We start from the raw sequence: 27,548 nt of genomic DNA, 5'->3' as shown, positions 1-27,548 counted from the left end.
GGCTTTCGTGGTCTATCTGATGCTATGTAATTTGCATTTTTGTCCCTTTTGTTGCTGATTTTTGCTGTTTATAATGATTCCATGTTTAGCTCTGAAGTGCTGTCCAGTATTCCTAAGCTCAGGAAGGTGTGACATGCCTTATGGAGAAAACACATGTGTTGGATAAGCTTTGTTCAGACATTAATTACAGCACTGTTGTCATGAGTTCAATATTAATGAATCAACAATTTACTAAATAAGGTGTGTTTAAACAGAAACACATAAAACAAGGTTATGTTTTGTTCAGTTGATGAAAAAGTTGTGACCAGGGGCTCACAGGAACCAAGCTCTGTATTTTCGCCCGGGAACAATGGTTCAGTACTGGCTAGTTCAGAGCTTAGCCCAGTGGACATCAACCCAGACTGAGTTAGTTCATGAACAGTATAGAACAACCAAGAATAACTACTTCTGGTACACCAGAAACTACTATACCTGGTAAATAGTGACTCCAAGAGCAAATGACAGGCAGGCTGCAGCTGTTGGAAGGTGAGCCAGGCGTGAATGGGAAATGTTCAAGAGCTGCGTCCCATCTCCCTGTGCTCTCCCTGCCCAGGGCTCAGAGTCACTGAGGTGGACTGGCAGCGGCTGAGCAACGGCACTGCACACCACACCCAGGAGTACCCCGGCCCTGAGCTGGTGGTGCGCAGGGGCCAGAGGTTCACCTTCACACTGGAGCTGAGCAGACCCCTGGAGAGCGAGGAGACCCTCATCTTCACCGTGGAGACAGGTACCTGACTGGTCAGTGCGTCCTGCTGCTAATTTGCAGTCCTAAAGATGGGTCTGGTGACCAGCAACCTGAAACCCTGTGGTCATCAGCCCAGACTTTGCGGAAAACAAGTCCCTAGAGGTGGTTTGAGCTTTCTGGGGTGGTTGGAAGGTGCTTCCAGCAGGCAGTAGGACAGGTGAGATGGCAACTCTGGAATTCTATGCACACCAAGAAGTCCACGGTCCTGGGAGGGTATGGAAGTTCCTTAAGCACTCTATGGTTTCAGAGAGGCTTGTTACTTCCTCCTTGATCCGGAAAGTGGGCGGGAGTCAGGAGAGCCAAGGTGGACGCCACTCTGCCACTGGCCCGCCTGCGTCTTGGTCAGGTCCTGCCCCACAGCAGTGTCCAGCAGCTCAGGTGCTGAAGGTTGGCCTTCCGGGCCTGTGGCTTTTCCATTTCTCCAGGGCTGAGCTTCCTGGAGCCGGCTGGCTCTCTTGATTCCCTCTCTTTTCTGCCAGGACCCCAGGCTTCTGAGGCCCTCCGCACCAAAGCCGTGTTCCAGACGTCAGAGCTGGAGCGGGGTGACACCTGGATGGCAGTGAAGGAGGCTCAGACAGAGAACACCACAACCTTCAGCCTTGCCAGCCCTCCCAGTGCCATCATTGGCCGTTACCAGCTGAGTGCCAGGGTTTCCTCTCGCCGCAAACATAGTGACCGGAAGCTGGGCAAGTTTGTTCTCCTTTTCAACCCATGGTGCCCAGGTAGGAGCTCCTGAGGCTGAGGCTGAGGTTCTCCCAGAAACTGTCCTTCGGGAAAGTCTGGGAGGCAGGTTAGGGGACAGGGGGATGAGTGCTAAGGCCTGGCAAGAGCCTGGGGCCCAGGTAGGGGCAGGCCTGGGCAGAGGAAGTTGGTAGCAGACACTCCAAAGCTGCTGTGCCAGAGGGACAGGGATTAGTGTGTGGAGGCCAGGGGGCAAAGATGGGGCCTAATGGCAGGAAAGACCTAAAAGTGGGTAAGTACCAGGCTTTAGCCATCAGACAGCCTTGGTTTAGTCCCAGCTTTGCTAAGTTGCTGCCCTCTGTGAGTCTCAGTTTCCTCATCTGTAATATGTGGATAATAATAGTGTCTACCTATTAGGGTTATGGTGAGAATCCATTGAGCTAATGCTTGTAATATGCAAGGTACATCATAAGGGGTACTGGGGTCAGTACTCTTATTAAGGGTTAAGTCAGTAAGCAGTAACTTGAATGACAATTCTTACTAACATTTAATTAGCATTAAGTCAGGTTGTCCAAAGACATCAGGACTCCTAAATTCCTTCCATCTGGGCCTGGGGTGGGGTTGGTCCCTGCCTAAGGAAAGACCATCCAGGCAGAATAGGGCCTGGCCAGGGGGCAGCCTGGGAGCCAGCAAGCCCCTCTTGCCCGCTCCTATTCCAGCTGCCTCTAGGCACCATCCTGCACCTGATGCCTGATGTAGCCCCTTCCCCAGGCTGGTGAGGCCAGGGCTCCACCTTCCCATCCCTCACACCAGGCCTGACCACTGCCTTTCAGAGGATGATGTGTTCCTGGACTCAGAGGAAGAGAGACAAGAGTATGTGCTCAGCGACAGCGGGATCATCTTCCGGGGTGTGGAGAAGCGCATCCGAGCCCAAGGCTGGAACTTCGGGCAGGTCTCCAGGGGCCCAGACCTAAAGGGGGCTGAGAGGCATGAGAGACAGAAGGAGGGCTGGGGACATGAGAAGTCAGTGCAGGAGCCCTTCTGCGTGTCCTCTTCTTCCCAAGAGGTACAACTAGACCGACTCTTAGACCAAGCTCACTTATCCAGTCTCTACTAGTAGTTGTACCAGGGCCCACACTGGGTCCTTGGGAAGGGAAAGTACATTGGGTATACATAAATAGCTCAGATCAGGGGCTCTCAGTCTTGTGTGTGGACAGGAAGGACACAGAGGGCTCATTAAAACATACAGGTGGCTGGGACCCATGTGCCTCCCCAACAAGTTGCTGATTCATTAGATCTGAGGTGGCCTGAGAGCTTGAATTCCTAACCAAGTCACCAGGTGCTGCTGCTGCTGGTCTGGAACCACACTTCAAGAGCCACTGGCTTAGATAAACAGTTACAATGCAAGGTGCAATGTTGTGAGAGGGGGTGGCGTGGGCAGAATGGTATAGATGGCAGCAGAAAGAATTTAAAAGACTGTCAAGGAAAACCACCTCAGGGAGTACAGAAGACTTCATGATATTGGGGTTGGGTCTCCAAAGTCAGGCAGGATCTGGACAGGCAGAGGAGGAGCAGACAGAGCAGCGGAGGGGAGTCGGGGAGTAGCGGAGGTTCTGTGGAGGAGCTCTGTCTGCCTGGGCTCCGGGCAAGTAGAGAACCCTGACTCTCAGGCTGAGGGGCAGGGGTTGAAAGCATTGAAGGTTCGAGACTGGGCAGGGATGACACACCAGAAGGTCTAATTCCATCTAAGGGGTAACGCCATCTCAACATGCAGGAAAATCAGCCCAGGGTTCCCAGACCTTCCAAATCTTCAAAGACCAGAAATCTTAATTTGCATATGAAAAATCTCCCAGTTCTTAAATGTTATCAACTAACTCAAGTGTATTTGAAAAAATCATGGGGAAAAAGGTGATTAAGGCTGAGTATATGGTTCCTGGTAACTCTTTGAGGGAGGGTTTTTGAAACTTGGGAGTCCTCTGCGGTGTCCCTGGAGTCGGGAGGGGGGCAGGAAGTGTAGGCAAGCTCCCTTGCACAACACAAATGACTGGGGGAGGTTGTGAGAGGGTCTGAAGTGTGGGTGTGACTCTGACCTCTAAGAGCAGCCTCTCTGGGGACAGTTTGAGGAGGACATCCTGAACATCTGCCTCTCCATCCTGGACCGAACCCCTAGTTACCAAGACGACCCAGCCACCGACGTGTCCCACCGCCATGACCCCATCTACATCACCAGAGCTGTCAGTGCCATGGTGAGGAGCCCTGCCATCCCTGCACACACTCTCCTTCACAGGTCCCCAGGCCAAACCTCAGGAACAACCCTAAGATTTTTCCTGTCACCTCTTGTTTTAATCCTCTCTTGCTGCATAAACAACCACCCCAAAACTCAGTGGTGTAAAACAGCCATTTACTATGCTGACAATTTTGCAAATCAGTGATTTGCAGGAATTGGAAACTGGGCAGGGCACTGGGAAGACAGAATATCTCTGTTCCCAGATGCTTCAGCTGGAGTGTCTGAATGCCTGAAGATGTCTGGGATGGTTTGTGGGGACTATATATCTAGGGCCTTGGCTCCAGCAGTCAGTGTTTCCTTGGGTCTCTTCCATGCCGTGTCTGCTGGAGCTGGAATGCCCAGGGGCTTGCTCACTCTCATGTCTGGCTCCTGGGCTGGGATGGTTGCATGAGCTGGGGCTGGCCAGTCATCACCCTGTCTCTCCATGTAGTGCCTCCATGTGACCAGGTTGAGCTTCCTCATAGCATGGCAGTCTCAGGGTAATCAGACAAAGCAGCTGGTGCCTCCCCAAGCAATTATTCTAAAAAGAAGAAGTAGAAGCTGCCAGTCTCATAAAGCCTAGGCCTGGGAACAGGCGCAGCATCACTTCCACCATGGTCCTTGGTCAAAGCAGTCACAGGCCAGCCCAGATTCGGGGAGAGGGTACATGGAACCACCTTGCTGTGGGAATAGTGCCATCTTTAATCTGTTACAGGCCAGTGCTTCCTCCTCAGAAGGTAGCCACAGGGCCTACTAACTCTCTCTATAGCAAGTAGCTGTTGAAGTCAGTGCCTGGGTATCTGTGATTCCAAAAACAGATAAAACTGATTTTTTCATATTTGATATTCTCAGTTCCTCAAGATTTCAGAGAGATGTCAGAGCACAGAGAATCAAAAGCAGTGACCAGTCCCAAACAGTAGAGCATTACAAGCCTGTGGGATTTGACAGGCTCCCAAGTCAAAGGACTGAACTTGCAGGTCACCTCTTTCTAACTTTCTGTGCAGTTTGAGCAAGTTCCCTAACCTCTATGCATCTCAGTTTACTCATCTGAAAAAAAGGAAGATAATAGAATGTACATCATAGGTTTAAAAGATTAATATAGTGTGTACTAAGCCTTTAGAACAGGGTCTGGTACCTAGTGAACATTTGGCTCAACAGTAAAGAATCTTCCTGCAGTGCAAGAGATGTGTGCAGGAGATGCGAGTTTGATCCCTGGGTCAGGAAGATCCGTTGGAGAAGAAAATGGCAACCCACACCAGTGTTCTTGCCAGGAAAATCCCATGGATAGAGAAGCCTGACAGACTACAATCCACAGAATTGCAAAAGAGTCGGACATGACTTAGTGACTAAAAACCACAACAACGAAGTGTCTCTATAACTATTACCACCAACAGTCCCCCAAAACAGATCACTTAAAACAAGAAATGCTCAAAAACTGTATTTGATTTTCAACAACAGAACATCCCGAAGGAAGGTAATTGAAAATGATAAATGGCACCAAAAGGTAAGTATTTTGAGACAGCAGATGGTCCCAATTTTCAGACAGTTTAAAAGGAAGGAGTAGCCCCAAATAAGGGGGTGGCCCAAAGTTGGAGATTTTACGATGGTGAAGTTCCTGAAGGGGGAAGCTCTGCCAGAGGGTGGACTTGTGGCCTCCTCTGTCCAGGTGAACAGCAACAACGACCGGGGCGTGGTACAAGGCCAGTGGCGGGGCAAGTACGGCGGCGGCACCAGCCCTCTGCACTGGCGTGGCAGCGTAACCATTCTGCACAAGTGGTTCAAGGGCAGGTTCAAGCCAGTCAAATACGGCCAGTGCTGGGTCTTCGCTGGAGTCATGTGCACAGGTACCCCAAGAAAGAAGATCCCAACCCCTGATCAACTCAACTGCATTTGGTTGCATATATTTTCATAAGAATCCCTCCCCCACACCAAAAAATCTTTATTGGGGAACTAGAAGACAGGTTAATGAAGAGAGAAACCAGATCCCTCATTTATGCGACTCTTGATCTTTGAGGAATCTCAGGCTCACTGAGTGCCTTTGAGAGAGTCTTGTGGTCCTGGGCCCCCAGTCCTCCTAGGCTGTTACGGCTATTATAGGGTTATTATACAGCTTCCAAGGTCCTCTCAGTTTCAGAGCCCATCTATTCAAATGGGGGTGGCAGGGTGACGCTCGAAGTGCCCTGAGAGAATGTCCAGGAGATGGAGGTGTTTCTGAGCCTGGAGACAGGGGTCAGCCCTGGGAGAGACAGGGAGGGGGCTGTGGCCAGACGAGAGGCAGGCCGCCTGCTGGGGGGCCAGACCCCCCATCCCTGAGGCTGGGTCCCAGCCTGTCCTGGAGCCTCGTGAGCACCCTGTTCTTCAGTCCTCAGGTGTTTGGGAATCGCTACACGGGTTGTGTCCAACTTTAACTCAGCCCATGACACGGACAGGAACCTGAGTGTGGACAAGTACGTGGACTCCTTCGGGCGAACGCTGGAAGACCTGACGGAAGACAGCATGTGGTGAGCCCCCAGCTATTGGGTCCCAGGGGCACCCTGTGGCCCACCCAGATCTGCAGCCCAGCTCACTGGGTCTGAGCCAGTTCTGGAAGGGGTGACAGGCACCCTGCAGAGGAGGGGTTGGTCCCCAGCAGGATGACTCTTCTTCTGAGATACAGGGGGCTCTGGACATGTAACTCGGAGGCCAAGAACAGGGCTCAAGGTTGAATGACCTTGTACCCCCAGCTCTCCGCTCTGCAGGACTCTGGGCCGGCCCCTAGATTCTGGTGACGTGACTGCCTCTGCAGGGTCACCTCTGTAGCCTGCTCCTGCTCTCTGGGCTGCTTGTGCACTATGCTGTGTAGGAAACAAGCTCCTCTATCAGCTCAAACAAAACTCTTTGCACAAAGCTTCACAAAATTCATTTTAATTTGATTTTTTAAAGTAGAGGATACATTCAGTGCTTTAATATTCAAAAGGTACCAAATGGGCTACAGTGTTAAAGTCTCCCTCCCCCATTTCAAGCCTCCCCATCCTCCTGGATGCAAGGCTGAAACTAGTTTCTTACATGTCTTCAGAGAGAAGCTCTGCAGATATAGGGGCACACATATGCACAGTCCCCACGCACCCCCACCTCCCCCTCCTACTTAATATCAGCAACATAATGTAATACTGTTCATCTTGCTTTACATTTAACAATCCCATATCAGTACATACAAAGTTTCCTTATTTTTAGAGTGTTTTAAACTTAATAACACCGTAATCCGTGAGCACAGTCTATGCCATGCCCAGTTCTAAGTGCTGCAGTGCAGGCTTACCTCATTTTATTACTCTTCTTTTTACTGTGCTTCATAGATATTGCATTTTTCTACAAATCAAAGATTTGTGGCAACCCTGTGTCAAGCAAGTCTATCAGCATCATTTTTTCAACAGATTCATTAAAGTATGTAGGTTGTTTTCTTAGACAGAAAGCTATTGCACACTTAATAGATGACAGCATAGCGCAAGCATAACTTTTATACACACTGGGAAACCAAAAATACTTGTGTAACTCACCTTATTGAACTATCCACATCTCTGTAGTGGTCTGGAACTGAGTCCACTATACCTCCAAGGTGTACCTGTGTACAAATTCATGTATTCCTCCAAGCAACCTTGTGAGCAAGGTAGTATTGTTGTCTCTGTTTTGCAGATGAGAAAACCAGAGCACAGAGAGATCAAGTAACTTGCCTAAGGCCACATAGCTAGTGAGTGGAAGAGAAGTTACAAACCTGGCCTGCTTTTCAATTGGACAGCAAAACCATTGCTTATTTAACCACCTCAGGAGGCCAGACCAAACATTTGCCTTTACAAACAAGGCTTCCATGAATAACCTTGTACAAATGTCTATTCACACATGTGCAAGTTGCCGAGAAAAACCAACTTTCTAAAGAGCAGGGGACTAGTGAAGAGCATACGGTACAGAAAGAAACACAGCCAGCCTCAGCATCCCTCTTCTTAGGATGTCCTTCAGCTCCCCAGGGGAGGAGTGAAGGACACTCCCCAAGCTAGTTAGTGTCCAGCCTCAGACCATCTCTCTACCTCTCTTCTCCTCTTTTCTTCTCTTATTTTTGGTTCTTTTCACTCCCTCTCTTTTCAGTAGCACCAAAAACATTTTCAGTCTTCTCTTTATTTATGCAGAATGGACAGGCCATTCTTTTGTTATTGGGATCTCTGTCGCCTTGCAGGTTATACATGTTCTCCCTTTTACTTCCAAAGGCTTTTTATAATATTTTTCCAAAGAAGTTTGGAGGCCAGCTGTAAAGACAAAAGACACCAACTCAGGCCAATCAGGGTTTCTCTCTGCTGCTTCCTACTGTGTGATCTTGTGCAAATGGTGTCACTTTTCCTAGCCTCATATTCTCATCTTTAACATAGGAAACTTAAAGCTTAAAGTCCCTACCAAGGCCTACAGAACTCTGCATAATCTGAAACCTACCTGCCCTAGTGCTTGACATAGCCCAAAGACACATACTTTCTGTTCCTTGAATACACTAAGTTTTTTCTTGTCTCAAGAGCCTTTGCACATGCTGTTCCTTCCTCCTAGACCACTGTTCCCTTCACTCATCCTATGACTAATTCTTTCTACTCTAAGTCCCATCTTAGATGTCATTTACTTAGAGAAGATCTCCAGAAGTTATTCTCTATCTCAAGCTCCTCTCTTTCTTCACAGCATTTATTGTTACTTTATTGTTTTATTAATTATCTGATTCCTTAATTTTTCCTGTCTTCCTATCTGTCTCCTTCCTTAGAATGTATGCTGCATGAGAACAAGGATCTTCTGTCTTATTGGCTGTTGCATTTTTGGACCTTGAACAACAGGATATAGATATAGGTGATCGAGATAGAGACATAGGTATAGATATAGATATAGACACATATATGTATACATAAAGGCAGGCCTTGAAGCTATTGCCAGTTAGGTTCCAGACCACTTCAATAAAGGGAATATCACAATCAAGTGAGTCACATCAATTTTTTAATCCAAAAGAGCATATAAAAGTTACGTTTACACTATAGTCTAATAAGTGCAATAGCATTATGTCTAAGAAACAATATACATACATTATTTTTATTTTTTTCATACATTATTTTTAAAATACTTATTGCTAGATGCTATCATTTGAGCCTTCAGCGAATCGTACTAGTAACATCAAATATTACAGATCACTATAAAAAATATAATAATGAAAAAGTTTGAAATAGTGCAGAAATTACCAGAATGTGACACAAAGAGACACGAAGTGAGCAAATGCTACTGGGAAAACAGGCGAGACAGGCATGAGGAAGTGTTGCCATAAACACTCAATTTATTTAAAAAAAAAAACAAACACAGTTATCTATAAAGCGGGATAAAGTGAATGAAGCAGGATAAAACAAGGTCTGCCTGTACCTGTGTGGATGATATGTATTCATCAATACAGCTGAATGACGGTTCACAAACTCAACCACAGAGCAGGGCCCAGGGTCTGGCTGGCAACAGGCACTTGCTCTCTCTGGGGAACCTCTCTTGCTCACCAGAGGCCACCCTGCCCCTTCCTCTCTCTGCGGCAGGAATTTCCATGTCTGGAATGAGAGCTGGTTTGCCCGGCGGGACCTGGGCGCCTCTTACAATGGTTGGCAGGTTCTGGATGCCACCCCCCAAGAGGAGAGCGAAGGTACGGGCTCAGCCGGGTGGGTCCCAGACTCTCGCTTTCTGACTCCTGGAGATGCTCACGCCCTCCCGTCCTGCGCAGGCGTGTTCCGGTGTGGCCCAGCCTCAGTCACCGCCATCCGCGAGGGCGACGTGCATCTGGCCCATGATGGTCCTTTCGTGTTTGCGGAGGTCAACGCAGACTACATCACCTGGCTCTGGAATGAGGATGAGAGCCGGGAGCGTGTGTACTCAGACACGAAGAAGATCGGGCGGTGCATCAGCACCAAGGCGGTGGGCAGCGACTCCCGCGTGGACATCACCAGCCTCTACAAGTATCCGGAAGGTAAGGGCATATAGTGGCCTCCATCAGCCTTCCCAGTGACCAGGCTGCTGCAGACGGGCAATATGGCCAGGCCCTTTCTCATAAGATGTGTTGGTGACAGCCTGGTTAGGCACTGTCTCTCATGCTTTGAGCCAAGTGTCTTTAGCTTATATTAACCGCTTCTTTTGTTTACTAAATAGATTTCTCACATCTGACAATATCAATAGCTACATTTGCATACTGTGCCAGGTATTCTGACATGTGATAATAATAATCACTAATAATAGTGATGAAAGTAACATGTATTATTTATTGAACACTTAGGATACATACCAGTAGGCCCTACCAAATAATAATAATAGTAACTCCTGTTTATCATCTGCCAAGGCCTAAGCCATGGTCACTAATTTAGGGGATCACTGGCTTACTGAAGATTCTGTGCTTGTTGGGGTACAAACACAAAACACATGTATTTTTTCTGGTCACTGCCTCCAGCTGTAAACTTTAAAAATCACCTTTTCCCACTAAGTAACAGGTTCCTTAATAATGCTGTGATCTGACTGTGCGCTTGCCAGCCATTTCTGCCTGTTAAAAGGATGTTGTTTGGGTAATCAAGACTTCAAGTTCAAACTTGAGTCAGAGCTAGCCTCCTCCCCTCCTCTGAGCACAAACTGGGGTGGTGACCCCAGAAGGCTGCTGTATAAGGAGGGGACAGTGTGTGCCCGGGTTGCCTCCAGCTGTCCACTATCTCCCTCTAGTGTGGTGGTTTGCAGCACTGGATGTACATCGGAGTCACCTAGGGTACAGTCTCAGTTATACAGGTTGAACAACAATTACCCTCTGCTCAGGATTCTGTGTGTCAACTACAGACCCACAGAATCCTGGCAGTGTGCCCAGCGGGTGACATCTAAAGCTACAGGGTCTCTTGAGGCTTTACTTAGAACTTGCCTTTGCTACATTCTGTTGATCAAACAATAAACAACCACCCCAGATGGAAGGGACAGGAAGTATACTCTACCTCTTGATGAGAAGAGTTGCAAAGAAAGTATTATGGCCATTTTAACCTACCACAGCAACCCGACTGCACCCAGGCTAACTGAATTGCAGTCTCTAGAGGGTGTGGCCCAGCCATCAGGACTTTTAAAAGCACCCCAGGCGATTCCAATGTGCAGCCAGGTTGAGAACACCAGTCTGTCTTCTAGTGTGTTAGGCCAAGGAGGAGAGGAGAGAAGAAATGCCTTTGACTTTGTGGGGCAAGGATTCAAGGCCTGAAGACAGGCAGGTGCTGCTGTCTTACTCACTCCGAAGCTTTGGGAGGACAGGTGGTGGCTCTGTTACGGCCTGCAGTCTCGGGACTCACACCTGTGCCGGCCCCAGGCACTGCTGATTCCTGAGACACTGGCCCCTCTTGCGGCAGACCCCCTCCCGCTCCACTGGCCATTCCACAGCTTCTCTCTGATGCGTGGTCATTTCTGTCCCCAGATTCTGGAGGGCTGTGGCCTCCAAACTCATCCAGCTGCTGTGTCCCCCTCAGAAGCTGGTGGGGAGAGAGTTCTTGATGGGCTGTGATCCACCTGCCATCTTCCTTCAGTTTTCTACTCTGTGCTCAGGGAATACACAGCTCAGTAATGAGCTGAATGAAATGAAATGCCACCAGAATGAAATGCCAGCTTCCCCTTCCTTTAGGCACTGCCAGCCTTTACCAGCCAGCTCCTTCTTATTGAAAACACCCCAAACTTTAACATTGATTCTGTCTGTAAACACCTCCCCACACACATATGCACACACATGCGCACGTAAACACACACACTAACATATTCCCTCAGTTCCTTCTCTAGAAACATGGCCCTTGATGTTGATGTCCTTCTCCTCTTCAGGCCTCTCCTCACTGTCACGGGGTGGGGAGTAGAGGGGTGGTATGTGGCAAGACCTCTTCTAAACTCCTACCTCTCTCATATGTCCCACAGTTTGATGCCTGGTCCCATCTGCTGGGAGTTTCTAGAACTTTGGGGCCTTCTGTCCTAAGCATCAGCCATGGCTGATGAGAGAAATCAACATGCTGCTGTGTGATGACAATAACAGCAGTCACCACTGCTGGGTGCCGACTGTGGGCTGGCCATGTTCACATGTTACTTAATGCTTTTATTTAACAAATGTTTACAAAGACGTCCCCACAAGCTTGTAAGGTAGACACTTGTATAACGTTTATTTGACAGAGGGAAAGGCAGAGGTGCAGAGAGGAAAGTGGACTCGGCCAAGGAACACAACGATGCTCTTCCTCTACGCTTGGCTGCACTATCTAATCATAATATAATCTACTGTTGATTGACTGCCCACTGTGGGGCAGTTGATTTTACATGTAGGCTAATAATAGTATCTAAATTGTGTTAAGCATCGTGGTAAGCAATGTCCATGACTTGTTTCATTTAATATTCATAAATATCCCATCTTACAGGTAAGCAAGTTGAATCGTAGAGAGGTTAAGTAGCTTCTCGAAGTTTCCAAAGCCTAGAAGAGCACGGTGCTAACTAGAGCTTCTGTCTAATCTCAGAGCCTCTGGTCCTCCACTCTGCTAGACTGCTGTCTCTTCCATGAGTACCCACAATGTGCCATGCACTGTGCCAGGTTCTTTTATGTATTCCAGAATATAAAACACCTCCTAAGTATCAGGCATGATTCAGAGGCAAGGGAGAAAGAGAAGAGCCAGAGAACTCACCATCCAGTAAGTGTAAGGACAGTGCAGGGTCATCAGCGCAGTGTAGGGGAGACCTGAAGGCTGGAGAAGCACAGAGAAAGGGTTGCTAATCCAGCCAGGGCGGACAGTTCATGAAGAGCATCTACAGGGAGCAAGATTTAGCCAGGAGATAAAGGGTTGGGAAGGCATTCTGGGAAGACAGGACCCTCTGCGTCCTGACTCCAGATTCACTCTGAGCAGTGCTATTCAAACAAACCACAGGCATTCCATTCCATGGATGAAATGCCAAGGCCTGTCTACTTGCTCCATTCACTGAAGCATAAAGATTCAGAGCCCCTGGGGCAATGTGCTTTGTCCCTAACCCTGAGTCAGCCTGGATGCTGAGCAAAGAAGAACCAGCTTTCCAAGCAAAGGAAACTGTATTTACAAAGAACGCACTGGCTGTCCTCAGATGCAGGGGGGCTTTCTGGAACAGGCTGTAGAGAGGAGGAAAGCAGTTTCCCCGCACTGATCTTTAGTCAGAGGCTCTAAGCACAGAGGCAAGATCTCAGTTAGAGGCTGGTGCCAGGGGCTTGCAAGGGAGCCAGATTGGCAGTTCAGCCATCTGCCTCGGAGCTTGCATATTGCTTGCTAGGACTGCCATAACAAATCACTACAAATGTAGCTACTTAAAACATCGGAAAATTATTTTCTCACAGTTGTGGAGGCCAGAAGTACAAAACCAAGGTGTTAGCACACTCCCTCCAAAGTCTCTAAGGGGAGAGTCCTTCCTTGATCCTTCCAGCTGCTGGCGGTCCCTGCATTCTTTGCCTTGTGGCCGCATCACTCCAGTCTCTGCCTCCATCTTGGCTCCTTCTTTCCTCCTATATGTCTCAAATCACCATCTCCTTTCTCTTACAATGATGTCAATCATTGACTTTCGGTCCCACCTTAAATCCAGGATGATCTTATCCCAGGAGTCTTTTACATCTATAAAGACCCTATTTCCAAATAAGGTTATATTCGCAGGTACCAGGGATTAAGACTTTGACATACCATTTAGGGGGACACTATTCTGCCCACTGCAGCCTGGAGGAAGACCCAGCGCATGCTGATCAGGCCCTGGCCAGCCAGGCAGGCAGAGGACAGTGCCTCCAGTGACTGTGGGGCTGGAGCTCAGAGGCTGATCCATAGCGACCCAGTGACCAGCCCCTAGGGAACTCCCCTTCCACCTTTTCCCTCCCTCTCTGTTACTCTGCTATCTGTTTCTCCACTTCTGTGCTGTGCCCTTCTCCCTCCCTTCCTTCTTGTGTATGTATGGGAAACTCCCACACATTTGGTGTCAGAAGAGTTGTGAATAAAACAGTTCATTAGGGGATACTATGAACAACTATATACCAACATATTAGATAACTTTAGATAAAATGGACAAATTTCTCTAAGAATTACCAAAACTGCCTTAGGAAGAATTAGAAAATCTGAACAGGTTTATAAATAGAATGCAGTAGTAAATTAAAAATACACACACACACCACACACACACACACACACACACACACACACACACACACACACACACACAAAGACCAAGCCCACATGTCACCGGTGAATATTCTACCAAACATTAAAAGAAGAATTAATACCAATTCTTCACAAACTTTTCCTCAAAAAATAGTAGAGGGGGGAACATTTCCCAATTTGTCCTATGAGGTCAGTATTATCCTGATACCAAAACCAGATGATGACATCACAAGAAAGAAAATTAGAGATCAATATCCCTTATGTGCATAGAAGAAAAATTGTCAACAACATACTAGCAAACTGAATCTAGCAACGTATAAAAAAGATCATATGCCATGAAGAAGGGATTTATTGCAGGAATGCAAGATGGATTTAATATTAAAAACTAATTAATATAATATACCATAACAATAGAACAAAAGACAGAAACCACATGATCATCTCAATAGACACAGAAAACCCAACTGGAAAAGAAGAAGTAAAACTATCTCTTGCACATGATATAATCTTGTACACATAATATTCTAAGGAATTCACTAAAAGTTGATAGAGCCAATAAATGATTTCAGCAAAATTGTGGAAAACAAAATCAATTTTTAAAAATTAATAGCATTTCAAGATACTAAAAATGTATAATATGAAGTGAAATTAAGAAAACAAGTTCATTTACAATAGTATCCAAAAGAATAAAATATCAATACTTTGGGAATTCCCTGGCAGTTTGTCCGATGGCTAGGACTTGGTGTTTTCACTGGCAGGGCCTAGGTTCAATCTCTGGTTGGGGAACTTAAGGTCTGTGCAAGCCACACAGCATGGCAAAAAAAAGAATAAGATGTTTAAGAATAAATTTAACAAAAGGAGAACAAGACTAGTACACTGAAAACTACAAAGCATTGTTGAAAGAAATTATAAATGGAAAGATTCCCTATTTTCATGGACTGAGAGATTTTTTTTAAGATGGCAATACCCCAGAATTGACCTACAGTCTCCATGAAACCCTTATCAAAGTTCCAGCTGAGTTTTGTTTTTTTTTTTACCAAAATTGACAAGCTGTTTCTAAAATTCACTTGGAAATTCAAGAGACCCAGAATAACCAAAACAATCTTAGAAAAGTAGAAAAATGGATGGCTCAAACTTCTCAAATTCAAAACTTACTATAAATATGTAGTAACCCAGATACTGTGATACGGTCATGAAAATGGACATATAGATCAATAGCAAAGAATGAGGAATCCAGAAATAAACCCTTATAGTTATGCTCAATTGATTTTGACAGGATGTCAAGGCAATTCCATGAAGGGTGAATAAGAATAGCCTTTTTCAATAGATGGTGTTGGGACCTCTGATTATCTACGTGCACAAGAATAAACCTGGCTGTTTACATCAGACCATACACAAAAATTAACTCAAATGGGTCACTGATCTGTATCAAAGAACTAAAATTTTAAGGTTTTAGAAGAAAACAGGAGTTAATCTTTATACGCTTGAGTTTAACAGAGCCTTTTTGGATATGACATCAAGAACACAAATGACAAAAGAAAAAATTGATAAGTTGGGCTTCATTAAAACTAAAAATTTGTACTACAAATGGTAGCATCAAGAAAACAGAAAGATAGCCCATGGAACAGAAAATATTTTCAAATCATGTATCCAATAAAGGACTTGTATCCAGAATGTATAAATAATCCTTATAGCTCCATAATAAAAAGATAAATAATCCAATTTTTAAATGGGCAAAGGATTTAGATAGACCTTTCTCTGAAGACAATATACAAATGTCCAAAAAACATGAAAAGATGCTTACCATCTTTAATAATTATGCTTAACATCATTAATAATATTCAAAGCCACAACAACATACCGCTTCACATCCACTAGAACTGCTATAATCAAAAAGACAGGCAGTGAGAGCTGGTGAGGTTGTAGAGGAATTGGAACAGTCATACACTGCTGGCGGGAATGTGAAATAGTGCAAACACTTTGGAAAACAATTTGACAGTTGCTCACAGTGTTAACTTAAACACAGAGCACCACACCAGCAAGCAGATGCACTTCAGATATACACCCAAGAGAAATGAGAACCAACATCCGCCAAAGTCTTCCACGTGAACATCCGCAGCAACATTATTCAAAACAGCTACAGTGGAAACAACCCTAACATCAGTGGATAAACACAGTGTGGTCTGTCCGCATAATGCAATGCTGCTGCTAAGTCGCTTCAGTCATGTCCGATTCTGTGCGACCCCATAGATGGCAGCACACCAGTCTCCTCCATCCATGGGATTTTCCAGGCAAGAGTACTGGAATGGGGTGCCATTGCCTTCTCCAATAATGCAATATTATTCAGCAATAAAAAGGAATGAAGTACTGATATATACTATAATATGGATGAACCTTAAAAATATTGAGTGAAAAAAAAGCCAGTCACAAAGGACCACACATTATATGATTCCCTTTATGTGAAATGCCCAGAATAGGCAAATTAGAAATTAAAATAGCAGTTGCCTAGGGTTGGGGCAGGGCAGGGAGGAATGGGAAGTGACCGCTAATGGTTATAGAGTTTCTTAAGGGTGACAGAAATTGTTATAAATTTAGATTGTAGTGATGGGTACACAACTCTGTGAATGTATTAAAAAAACATTGGCTTGTGTCCTTTTAAATCTGTACATTGTGTGTTGGCAAATTAACATATACCCAAATAAAGCTGTTTTTAAAAAAGGTAGTCAGAGAAGGCCTCCCTGAGAAAGTCACACTAGAATTTTTGGCAGAGAAAGGAAACATTTTCCTAATAAAAATATTTTATAAGTAAGTTATGGAGGAAAGTGAAAACTTCACATAAATTTTAATAATAAAACATGACATGTTAAAGAATCTTTAGGTCCACACAAGTCCCTTCAAGCCCAGGCCACACAGTAGTCGGGTACTTGGGAGAACGTTTGGGTAGGAGCACAGCCCAGAGCTCAAGGCAGAGGAAGCATCAGAGTTGGTTCTTGAACAGATCAGGGTAGAAAAATGACTGGAGTGGACGTGGAGCCTACATCCTCCAGAAGGGAGAAACATTCCTGAGCACTGTGCTCGGGCCTCGCCTGTGCAACTCTTCTCCCCACTTCATAGACGGGAAACGGAGACTTGGAGGGATTGTAAATGATAATAAAGTTCACAGTCACCTGGCAGCAAACTGACCTGAGGGTGAGACAGTTTACATGGTGGTCTGAGGGGAAAGGAGTGAGGGGAGAAGGGGGCAGATTCCAGAGACCAGCAAGGATGTTGGGTGGAACTTATCGCCTGACCAGTTGTGGGTAGTAAGGTTGAGGGAAGAGTCAAGGACATGTCCAGTTTCTGACTTGTATGCTGGGTAAACAGTGGAGCCATTTGCTGACATGGGAATGCTGCCAGCCAGAAGATGGCATATTTGGTTGGGTTGGAGGCGCCTGTGGGACATCCGGGGGGTGGAAGTGGGCCAGTGGACCAGTCATATATTGGTCTGGAGATCAAAAAAGAGAAGAGAGGTCTGTGCTAGCAACGGGGAAAATAGGAGATCAGGGATCCTAAACTCTTGTCTTCAGGAGCTTGCAGATGGCACCCCAGTGTGGCAGACCAGCAGCAGGAGAATTACGGGTGGAGACTGTGGAGAACCAGCAAGTATGTTCCCATCCGGAGAAAGCACAGCTTCCTCAGCTAGAGACCATGACTGCCATGTAGAGACTGGGAAGAGGGGGTTATTAAGCACACAGAAATTGGAACCAGACTGCCTGGGTTCAAATTTTAGCTCTCTCAAGTTGTCTTCATTTCCAGTACCTTGGGTACCTTATCTGTAAAATCGGGATGATAATAGTACCTTCATCCTGGGCCAGGGAGGAAATATATATGTGTATATAAATATATATATATATACACACACACACATATATATATGTCATCTAGAACTACAGTGCCTGGCACATAGTAAGTCTACAAAAGTGTCAGCTATCTTTATTATATGAGACTTCACATCCATATGTCATTGGTAGAGAGGGCTACCAATCTCTATTGTTATGTGAAATTTTCTAATCTGAAGTTGGTAACTGTTTAAAAATTTATTTAAGTAGTCCCAGGTCCAAACACAATGCATATGGCTGAGGTCTGCATATGGCTCTTGGGCTGCCAATTTGAGACCGCCGACAGCCATGGTCAATTAAAGTGGGGATGGAGTAGTGGTTGTTTTTAGAGAAGAGGGAAATGAGAAGAGCTAACCCTGGGAGAGGTGGCAGAGAAGAGGGGGCCTGCCTCACGATGTCCCATGCCCTGCAGGGTCCCGGAAGGAGAGGCAGGTGTACAGCAAGGCCGTGAAGAAGCTGTTCAGTGTGGAAGCCTCTGCAAGGAGGGCCCGGGTCCGCAGAGGGGGCAGCCGTAGACTCTGGCGTGATGACCTCCTGGAGCCTGCCACCAAGCCCAGCATCACTGGCAAGTTCAAGGTGCTGGAGCCACCCGTGCTGGGCCATGACCTGAAGCTGGCCCTGTGCTTGACCAGCCTCACCTCCCGGGCCCAGCGGGTCCAAGTCAACTTGAGCGGTGCCACCATCCTTTACACCCGCAGGCCAGTGGCAGAGATCCTGCACGAATCCCACACAGTGAAGCTAGGGCCAGAAGAAGGTAAGAACGCCCCAGCTGGATGGGACCTGGTCGGCCCAGCCTCTTTTCCCAGGAGAGAAGGGGATATTTCTGAGCATTTGCAGATGAGAAAACTGAGGTTCAGAGGGACTGAATAATAAGGATAATAATAAAAGTGCACAATCATCTAGTGGCAAACATGTAATGCTCAAGTGTTCCCACTCAGTTTGAATACTTAGCAATGAATAAATACCTGCTGGGAGCATTTCATAACATGTGGAATATATCTTATGTTACCTTTTTAAAATCCAACAAATTTTGGAGCTCATCTGGCTCCAGTGTTTCTCAAGAGACCAGTAAGAGGTGTTTATTAAGTGCCTACATATGTGAGACCTTGTCCTGAGAATTCTGTAGGCATCAGCCACAACCTACAACCACCCTGAATCCTCTCCCCCTCCTCTCGTCCCATATATTCTCTCTGTCTCCCTCTTTCTCTCATACACTTTCTGAACCCCAAGGATTCAATCAAAGAGATTGTTCTCTGAACCACTTTTCCAGTAAGTGAAGCTTGTGTTTTTTGACAAGGTGTGAAAATATGTGAAGGAGGTGTCCCATATTTTTAGCTTTTCTCTCACTTATTTTTCACAGAATCTAAATCACAAAATAACACTTCACAAGGATTTATTAATTAACATACACTTTTTCCTGACTTTTTTTCTTATTAAAAGGAATGCATATCCATTAAAGATTTAGCACAAGGGAAAGATCACCTATGATCCTGCCACCCACCTACAAATTGTTAACATGTTTTCCTTCCAAATTTTTAAAGCTTGTTGCTTTTTGAAAAACAGTTCTAATGATATCACAAACACTCATTAGTGCTCTGCTCTTTTCATATTACATTGTAATTTAAATATTTTTATAAGCTCTTCACTCACATCATTTTAATAAATATATAATCTGTAAATAAATATATGGTGACTTATTTTATTTGTTACCTTCTTTGAGGTAGTTATTATCTATTGCTATTTTTTAATTAATGCATTTATTTTAATTGAAGGCTAATTACTTCACAACATTATAGTGGTTTTTGCCATACATTGACATGAATCAGCCATGAGTGTACTTGTGCCCCCCATCCTGCTATTTTTTTAAAAAGACTAAAGTAAGCACTCTGGTGAAAAAAAATTCCTGTATTCTGGTCTAGATTTTTGGACTGCTTTTTTTCAGAATAGATTCACCAAAATGGAATTGCTAAGCCAAATGGTGTAACTATTAATATATGTAATTTATTAAAAATTTATAATTTTTAAATTAACAGACTTTTTAAAGGAGTTTTTGTTCCAGAAAAATGCTCAGAAAGTCCCAAGAGTTTCCATATATTCCCTCACGACCTCCCATCTTCCCGTGTTACTAACATCTTGCCAAGAGTGTGGTACATTTGTTACAACTGACAGATACTGGTAGATTATTATTATTAACTAAAGCCCATAGTCTACATTAGGGTTCATTCTGTATTGTACATTCCATGGGTTGTGACCAATGTATGACGTGTATCCAACACTAGAATATGACACAGGATAGTTTCACTGCCCTAAAATTCCCTGCTCTTCATCTATTTACTTCTGCCTCCCTTGCCTCAAATCTCTGGCAACCACTGATCTTTTAACTGTCACCAGTTTTGCTTTTTCCAAATGTCATATCACTGAAATCATATAGTGTGTAGCCATTTCTGATTGGATTCTTTCACTTGGGAATGTATATTTAAGATTCCTCCATGGCTTTTTATAGCTTGACAGCTCATTTCTTGTTATCACTGAATTTCCTTTATATGGATACATCACAGTTGACTGACCCACTCACCTACTGAAGAATATCTTGATTGCTTCCAAGTTTTGGCAATCATGGATCAAGCTGCTATAAACATCCACGTGCAGGTTTTTGTGTGAAGATAAGTTTTCAACTTACGTGGGTAAATACTGAGGAGTATGATTGCTAATGGTATGATAAAAAATGTTCAGTTTTCTAAGAAGCTGCCAAAGTTATCTTCCAACGTGGCTGTAACACTTTGCATTCCCACCATTAATGAATGACAGTTCATGAATGAAGAGCTCCTCATCCTTTCCAGCATTTAGTGTTGTCAGTGTTTTGGATTCTTGCCATTCTAATAGATATGTGGTACTATCTCACTGTTTCAGTTTGAAATTTCACAGTGATGTATGATGTGAGCATCTTTTCTTGTGCATGTATACATCTCTGGTGAGTTGTCTGTATCGATTTTTTGCTCATCTTTTAATCATGTTCATTTTCTTATTGTTGAAGTTTGAGTTCTTTGTATATTTTGTATAATAGTCCTTTATCAGATGTGTATTTTGCAGATATTTTCTCCCAGTTTGTGGCTTGTCTTCTCATTTTCTTGACAGTCCTTCCACAGAGCGGGAGTTTTTAATTTTAATCAAGTGCAACTTATCAATTTTTTCTTTCATGGATCATGCCTTTGGTGTTGTATCTAAAAAATTAGTCATCATCATCATACCCAAGATTATCTAGGTTTTCTCATTTGTTATTGTCTAGACATGTTATAGTTTCACAGTTTGCATTTAGGCTTAAGATCGATGTTGATTTCATTTTCATAAAGTGTGTAAGGTATGTGTCTAGAATCTTTTTTGTAAATGCAGATGTCTAGCTGTTCCAGCACCATATATTAAAAACACTATCTTTTCTCCATTTTATTTGCATTGCTCCTTTGTCAAAGATCAGTTGGCTATATTTGTGTGGATCTACTTCTGAGCTCTATTTTGTTCCACTGATTTGTCTATTCTTTCATTAATACCACACTGTTTTGATTACTATAGTTTTATACTAAGTCTTGAAGTCAGGTAATGTTGATCCTCTGATGTTCTTCTTTTCCTTCGATATGATGTTGACTATTCTGGATCTTTTGCCTCTTCACATAAATCAGTTTAGAATCAGTTTGTTGAAATACATTAAATAACTTGCTGAGATTCTGATGGGTTTACCTTGTCTGTCTGTAGATCAAGTGGGGAAGAACTGACATCTTGATAGTATCGAGTCTTCCTATCCATGAACATGGAATATCTCTCCATTAACTAATTTAGTCTTTGATTTCTTTCATCAGTTTTTTTGTTTGTTTGGTTTTCCTCATATATGTATATCTTTGACATATTTTTGTTAGATTAATGCCTGAGTTTTTCATTTTGGTGCTGCTAATATAAGTGGTATTTTTAACTTCAAATTCCACTAGTTTATTGCTGGTATTTTAAAAAAGTGATTGAATTTTGCAAGTTAACCTTATATCTTGTGTCCTTGCTATAATTAGTAATTAGCATAATTACTTCAAGGAGTTTTTTGTTGCTGATTCTTTCAGATTTTTTACATAGATGGTCATGTCATCTGTGAACAAACACAGTTTCATTTCTTTCTTCCAAATATATATACCTTTTATTTCCTTTTCCTGTATTTTTGTCTTAGCTGGGACTTCTAGTCCAGTGTTGAAAAGAAGTGGTGAGAGAGACATCCATGCCTTGTTCCTTCTTAGTAGGAAAGCTTTGAGTTTCTCCCTATTAAGTATGTTGTTCAATTCAGTTCAGTCGCTCAGTCGTGTCTGACTCTTTGCCACCCCATGAATAGTAGCACGCCAGGCCTAGGTTTTTGTAGGGTTTTTTTATTTATTTTTTTTTTTTCGAGTAATAGTTAATGTAGATGTTCTTTGTCAAGTTGAAAACTTCAACTATTTCTAGTTTTCTGAGAATTTTAGTCATGAAATGGTGCTAGATTTTGTCAAATTCCTCCTCGGCATCTACTGATATGTTCATGTGACTTTTCTTCTTTAGTCTATTGATGTGATAAGTTACATTAGTTGACTTTGGAATGTTGAGCCAACCTCCTATTCCTGTAATGAATCCCACTTGGTCGAGATATATAATTCATTTTATACATTGTTGGACTCAATTTGCTAACATCTTGCTGAGGCTTTTGCATCAGTGTTCATGAGAAATATTGGTCTCTAATTTCCTTTTCCTATAATGTCCTTGGTTTTGGTATTAGAGTAATGCTGCCCTCATAGAATGGGTTAGGAAGTATTCCTTCTGCTTCCATCTTCTGGAAGAGTTTGTAGAGAATTGATGGCATTTCTTCCTCAAAAGCTTGGAAGAATTCACCAGTGAACTCATCTGGGCACAATGTTTTCTGTTTTAGAAGGTTATTCACTATTGATTCTTTGATTCACTATTGATTTCTTAAATAAAAATAGACCTGTTCAAGATTGTATATTTCTTCTTCTGTGACTTTTGGCAGATAATGTACTCAAGGAATTGGTACATTTCATCTAGGTTATAAAATCTGTGGGCATATAGGTCTTCATAATATTAATTATCCTTTTAATGTCCATGATCTATAGTGATATCACCTCTTTCATTTCTGTTGTTAGTAATTTGTGTCTTCTCTCCTTTTTTTTTCTTATTTAACCTGGCTGGAGACTTATCAGTTTTATTGATTGTTTCTTAAGAAAACAGCTTTTGGTTTTGTTGATTTTCTCTTTTGATTTCTTGCTTTCAATTTTATTGATTTCTGTTTAATTTTTTTCTAAATTTTATTTCTCTCTTTTTTTTGCTTACTTTGGATTTAATTTGCTCTTCTTTTTCTAATTTCTTAAGATGGAAATTTTAAGATTAACAAATTTTATTATTAACAAATTTATCTTATTTTAGGTCTTCTTTTAATATCTGTATTCAGTGCTACAAATTTCTACATAAGCAATGCTTTGCTGCATTCCACAAACTGTTATATTTTCATTTAGTTCAAAATGTTTTTAAATTTTTTGATGTATGTTCCTTAACCTAAGTGTCATTTAGAAGTATGTGGCTTAATCTCCAAATATTTTGGAGTCATCCAGCTATCTTTCTGTTACTGATATCAAGTTTAATTCTATTCTGGTCTGAGAGGATACACTGTATAATTTTTATTCTTTAAAATTTGTTCATGTGTTATTCATAGCCCACAGTGTGATCATTCTTGGGGAACATTCAGTATGAACTTGAGAAGGATGTGTATTCTGCTCTTGTTGGATGAAGTAGTCTATAGTTATCAGTTCTATCTAATGGTTGATGGGACTGTTGAGAACATTTGTTAATGAAAAGAATCTCAGCTTTTATTAGATTGTCAATGGAGTTCATGACCCAGAGAACTTAATGAAGCTCTGTTCTGAATATTGTATGGAACAGTCTTTCTCTTTCCTTCTCCCATGGTCTGAACTAATATCCAAAGCTCTCATGTGCATAATTGAGAGCATCTGGTGATTCTTTACTCTGGAGCCATAAAATTTGCACTTCTAATAAGTTCCCTAGAGATGCTGATGCTGCTGGCCCTGGGACCACACTTTGAGAACCACTCATCTCCTACCATACAAGGAACAAATGATATAACATATATAAAGTATTTCTCACAATTCCTACCACTAAAGAACATTTAATTTATGGTAGTGATCTTCAGTATTGTTGATGTTATTATAAGATGGGGATAATAATACTTGCTCATGCAATTGTTGTGAGGATTAAATGAGATAATCCCTGAATGTGCTTGCAAGTCCCTAGCATACTTTAATCTCTCAGTAAAATTTAGCTTTTAAAATTATTAATTATTATTGTTGTTGTAGTAAAGTTTCTCCTGGTAGAATGTGTTAGACTTAGAGAACCTGTTAAGGTAGAACTTTGACTCGTGGGTCATTCAAGAAGCATGTATTATATGCAAAGCTCTGAGGAACAGATAGTTTGAAACATTTATGGATCTTTTCCACAGGGTGAATACTCAGATGCCTTTGGGGACAGGAAGGAAACAGAAATAAAGGAAGCAGTGGCAATAGAACAGTAGGGGATGGTAGAGCTTAGGCAAACTGTAAAGAATGTGTTGTACCTTAAACAAAAAATATACAGTGATCAGATATATATATACACACACATGCTCAAAAGAAGAGATTACATAAGCAGGGAGTTTGTGGCTTCTGAGAAAGAGACAGAAATGGTCAGAACCATAGGCGCTCCGAAGGCAGAAGGCACAAGATCATTGGGTAAGTGCATCAGTGAAGGCTTTCCACAGGTGGTGGGCCTGACTGGAACTGGGCCTTAATGGGGAGAGAGGATTTAGTGAAGCTGTAAGGAGTTGGCCTCCTCATTGAGTAGGAAGCTTGAGGGAGGCCTTTGGCCTCCTTCTTCTGTGCACCTGGGACATAGTAGGTGCTCATTGAACAGTGAGTGAATTCCTGATGGATGAATCATTGATGGATTGTGATATCTCCATTTGAAATGATTGGGGGAATTTTAAACTCATCTCCAGAAGCTCTTAGAGAGACAGTCTGGTGTCACAGTAGCTGACTGGCCTGAATTTGAATCCTACATTATCCTGGCCCCTTGATGCACTTGCTATGTGACACTAGACAAGAAATTACCCTCTCTGAGCCTTAGGTTTCTTAATCTGTGAACTGATGATAATAATGACTGTCTCACATTGGTTGCAAGGTTCATAGAGTTCCTCTTCTGGGTTCTTTGAAAAAGAACACTGGACTCCCAACTCCCACCTCTGCTTTCCCTTCCAGAGAAAAAGATCCCAATTGCAATATCTTATTCTCAATACAAGGAAGGCCTGACAGAGGACAAGAAGATCCTCTTGGCTGCCATGTGCCTTGTGACCAAAGGAGAGAAGCTCCTGGTGGAGAAGGACATTACTCTGGAGGACTTCATTACCATCAAGGTGACTACTGTCTGAATCTGACACCTGTTCCTGGCAGGTCCCCTTCAGATCTGAAGGAGGGCATCAGAGGCTGGGGATTTGTGCTTTTGGCTCTAGCTTCGGCTCTCAAGGGTGAGGACAAATGGTGTGAATGGAGGGGGGTGGATATAATGATAGGTCTCAGTGATGGGGTAGGTAGAAGCAAAGGATAGCCAAGTTTAGCTCCCCACTCCCTGACCCAGCCAGGATCCTGGGTTTCCTGGGAGAATGCGGAGGAGGGAGTATGACTTATGGCTTCTGTCCCTCTAGGTGCTTGGCCCAGCTGTGGTGGGGGTGGCAGTCGAAGTAGAAGTGATGGTGCTTAACCCTCTCTCGGAGAGAGTGGAAGACTGCACGCTAATGGTGGAGGGCAGTGGCCTTCTCCAGGGACAGCTCAGCATCAAGTAAGTGTCAGCCCAGGGTGGGAGGGCTGCCTTCCGTGTAAAATGGGCCATAAAAACACTGCCAGCAAGGGCAGGAGGGAGAAACCAGCCCACTGCCTAGACACATTAGTCTTTCATTTCTTCATTTATTTATTTAATCATTTAACTTATTCAATCATGTAACTCATCCACTCGTCCACATTCATATTTTCTCTCATTTACCCATTTATTTATTCATTTACTCCTCTTATTCATTTACTCTCTCCTTCACTCACTCATTCACTCTTCTATTCATGTTTTCACTCATTCATTCATTTATCTGCTCAACTCAGTTTTCACTGGTTCATTCATCCATATTATTTCTTTAATTTGCTCCCTTATTTACCTATTCATTCACACTCATTCATTCATTTATACATTCATTCACTCATTCACACACATTTGAATTATCCATGTACTCACTTATTTGCTTATTCATTCTCAGTCATTCATTCACTCATTCACTCATTCATTCATTTGCTCAGTCACACTCATATGGTCTTGTACCCTGACTCATGTGTCAACTGCTGGAAACACCAAGATGAACAGATGGAGTTCTGCCTGGAGAAGGACTCTAGCAACATATGGCCCTTCAAATGAAGACAGTGTGATTTGTGCAAAAGGATGGATTCCCCAAAATCTAGGGGCTCAGAGGCAGCCGTTGAGTGGGAGTGGGGTGGGACCAGGGGAAAGCCCCAGTGGAACTGATATTTAAACTGGGCTTTAAATAATGACTTGGGGAGCTTTTCAGGTATCAAGAAAGGTGGAGACCTTCCCAGTCAAAGGTCTCTATGGCTGGTATTGTCAAGGAAAGTCTCCTGGAAGAAGAAAAAGTTAATCTGGGCCTTGAATGTAATTGGGAAGGGAAGGGCACCCTAGGGAGGAGGAACAATCCATCCAAAAGCCTAGAGGAGGGTAAGTGTAAGGTATGTTCAGGGCACAGGGAGGAGACTAGCCTGACTGGTTGAAATAAGTGAGAAGCAGTGGAAGGGATGACTAAGCTGAAAGCATATTGAAAGGCTTGATTGTCAAGCCACAAAGTATGACCTTGATCCTGAGGGTTCTGGAGTGCCATGGACCGGCAGACCAGGCTCAGGAAAGAGACATGACTGATGGTCTGTCTTTCTTCCATCTTCTTTCCCCAGTGTCCCCAGCCTGGAGCCCCAAGAGAAGGCCTCGGTCCAATTCAAGATCACTCCTTTCAAGAGCGGCCCACGGCAGCTGCAGGTAGACTTCGTCAGCCCCCACTTCCCGGACATCAAGGGCTTTGTGATCATCCACGTGGCCACCGCTAAATGACAGGCATGAAGGGCTGAGGAGGGAGGAGGCTGAGGAGGGAGGAGAAGGTCCCTATTCCTCTCCTGTCCACTTCTCTGCCCTTCCCATATGGGAGTCAGGAGGCCTGGATTCCAGTCCCGCTTCAGCTTTTGCCTACTCTGTGAACTTGGGCAAGTCCCTCCTTTCCTGGGTCTCAGTTTCCTCATCTGTAAAATGAGGTGTTAGACTCAGTAACCCTTAAACTTTGGGTCTCCCACCTCCATCTCATCACCCTCGCTGCTGGGAGACTGATGAATTGAGTGTCACAGTAACCTTGGCCCACCCAGCTGTGCCACCTCCTGCCAGTTCACCATCACCCTGGCTGATCCCTGTGCTCACCTTGCTTGTCTCACAACTCTTCAATGCTCTGACCACAGCCAGATCAAGAAACTCCTCCTAGCTCTGACAGAGAACCCAAAAGTGTTGGCACTGACACCTAAACATTCCTCAACACTTCCATCCTACACAGAGGAGAGAACCTTGCTTATGACCATGGGATGAGCTAGAGGCAGATCTGGGGCCCATGTACATGCCAT

General features: G+C 43.9%; 1 protein-coding gene across 1 annotated transcript; it reads left to right on the top strand.

Annotated features, from left to right (window-relative positions):
* Nucleotides 1–497: 497 nt before the first annotated feature.
* TGM6 (transglutaminase 6) lies at nucleotides 498–26,994 on the top strand. The gene is made up of 13 exons (XM_052650432.1): nucleotides 498–525; nucleotides 593–766; nucleotides 1,264–1,506; nucleotides 2,299–2,417; nucleotides 3,583–3,711; nucleotides 5,398–5,575; nucleotides 6,094–6,232; nucleotides 9,302–9,405; nucleotides 9,484–9,726; nucleotides 18,191–18,532; nucleotides 25,101–25,255; nucleotides 25,544–25,677; nucleotides 26,841–26,994. Exons 1-13 carry the CDS (start codon nucleotides 498–500, stop codon nucleotides 26,992–26,994), a joined length of 2,142 nt encoding a protein of 713 aa, XP_052506392.1.
* The last annotated feature ends 554 nt before the right edge of the window (nucleotides 26,995–27,548 follow it).

Source organism: Budorcas taxicolor, chromosome 13 (genome assembly GCF_023091745.1).
Source record: "Budorcas taxicolor isolate Tak-1 chromosome 13, Takin1.1, whole genome shotgun sequence".
Classification (NCBI taxonomy): Eukaryota; Metazoa; Chordata; class Mammalia; order Artiodactyla; family Bovidae; genus Budorcas; species Budorcas taxicolor.
Note: the sequence above shows the minus strand (reverse complement) of the source record. Positions and strands in the feature narration are given on the sequence as shown.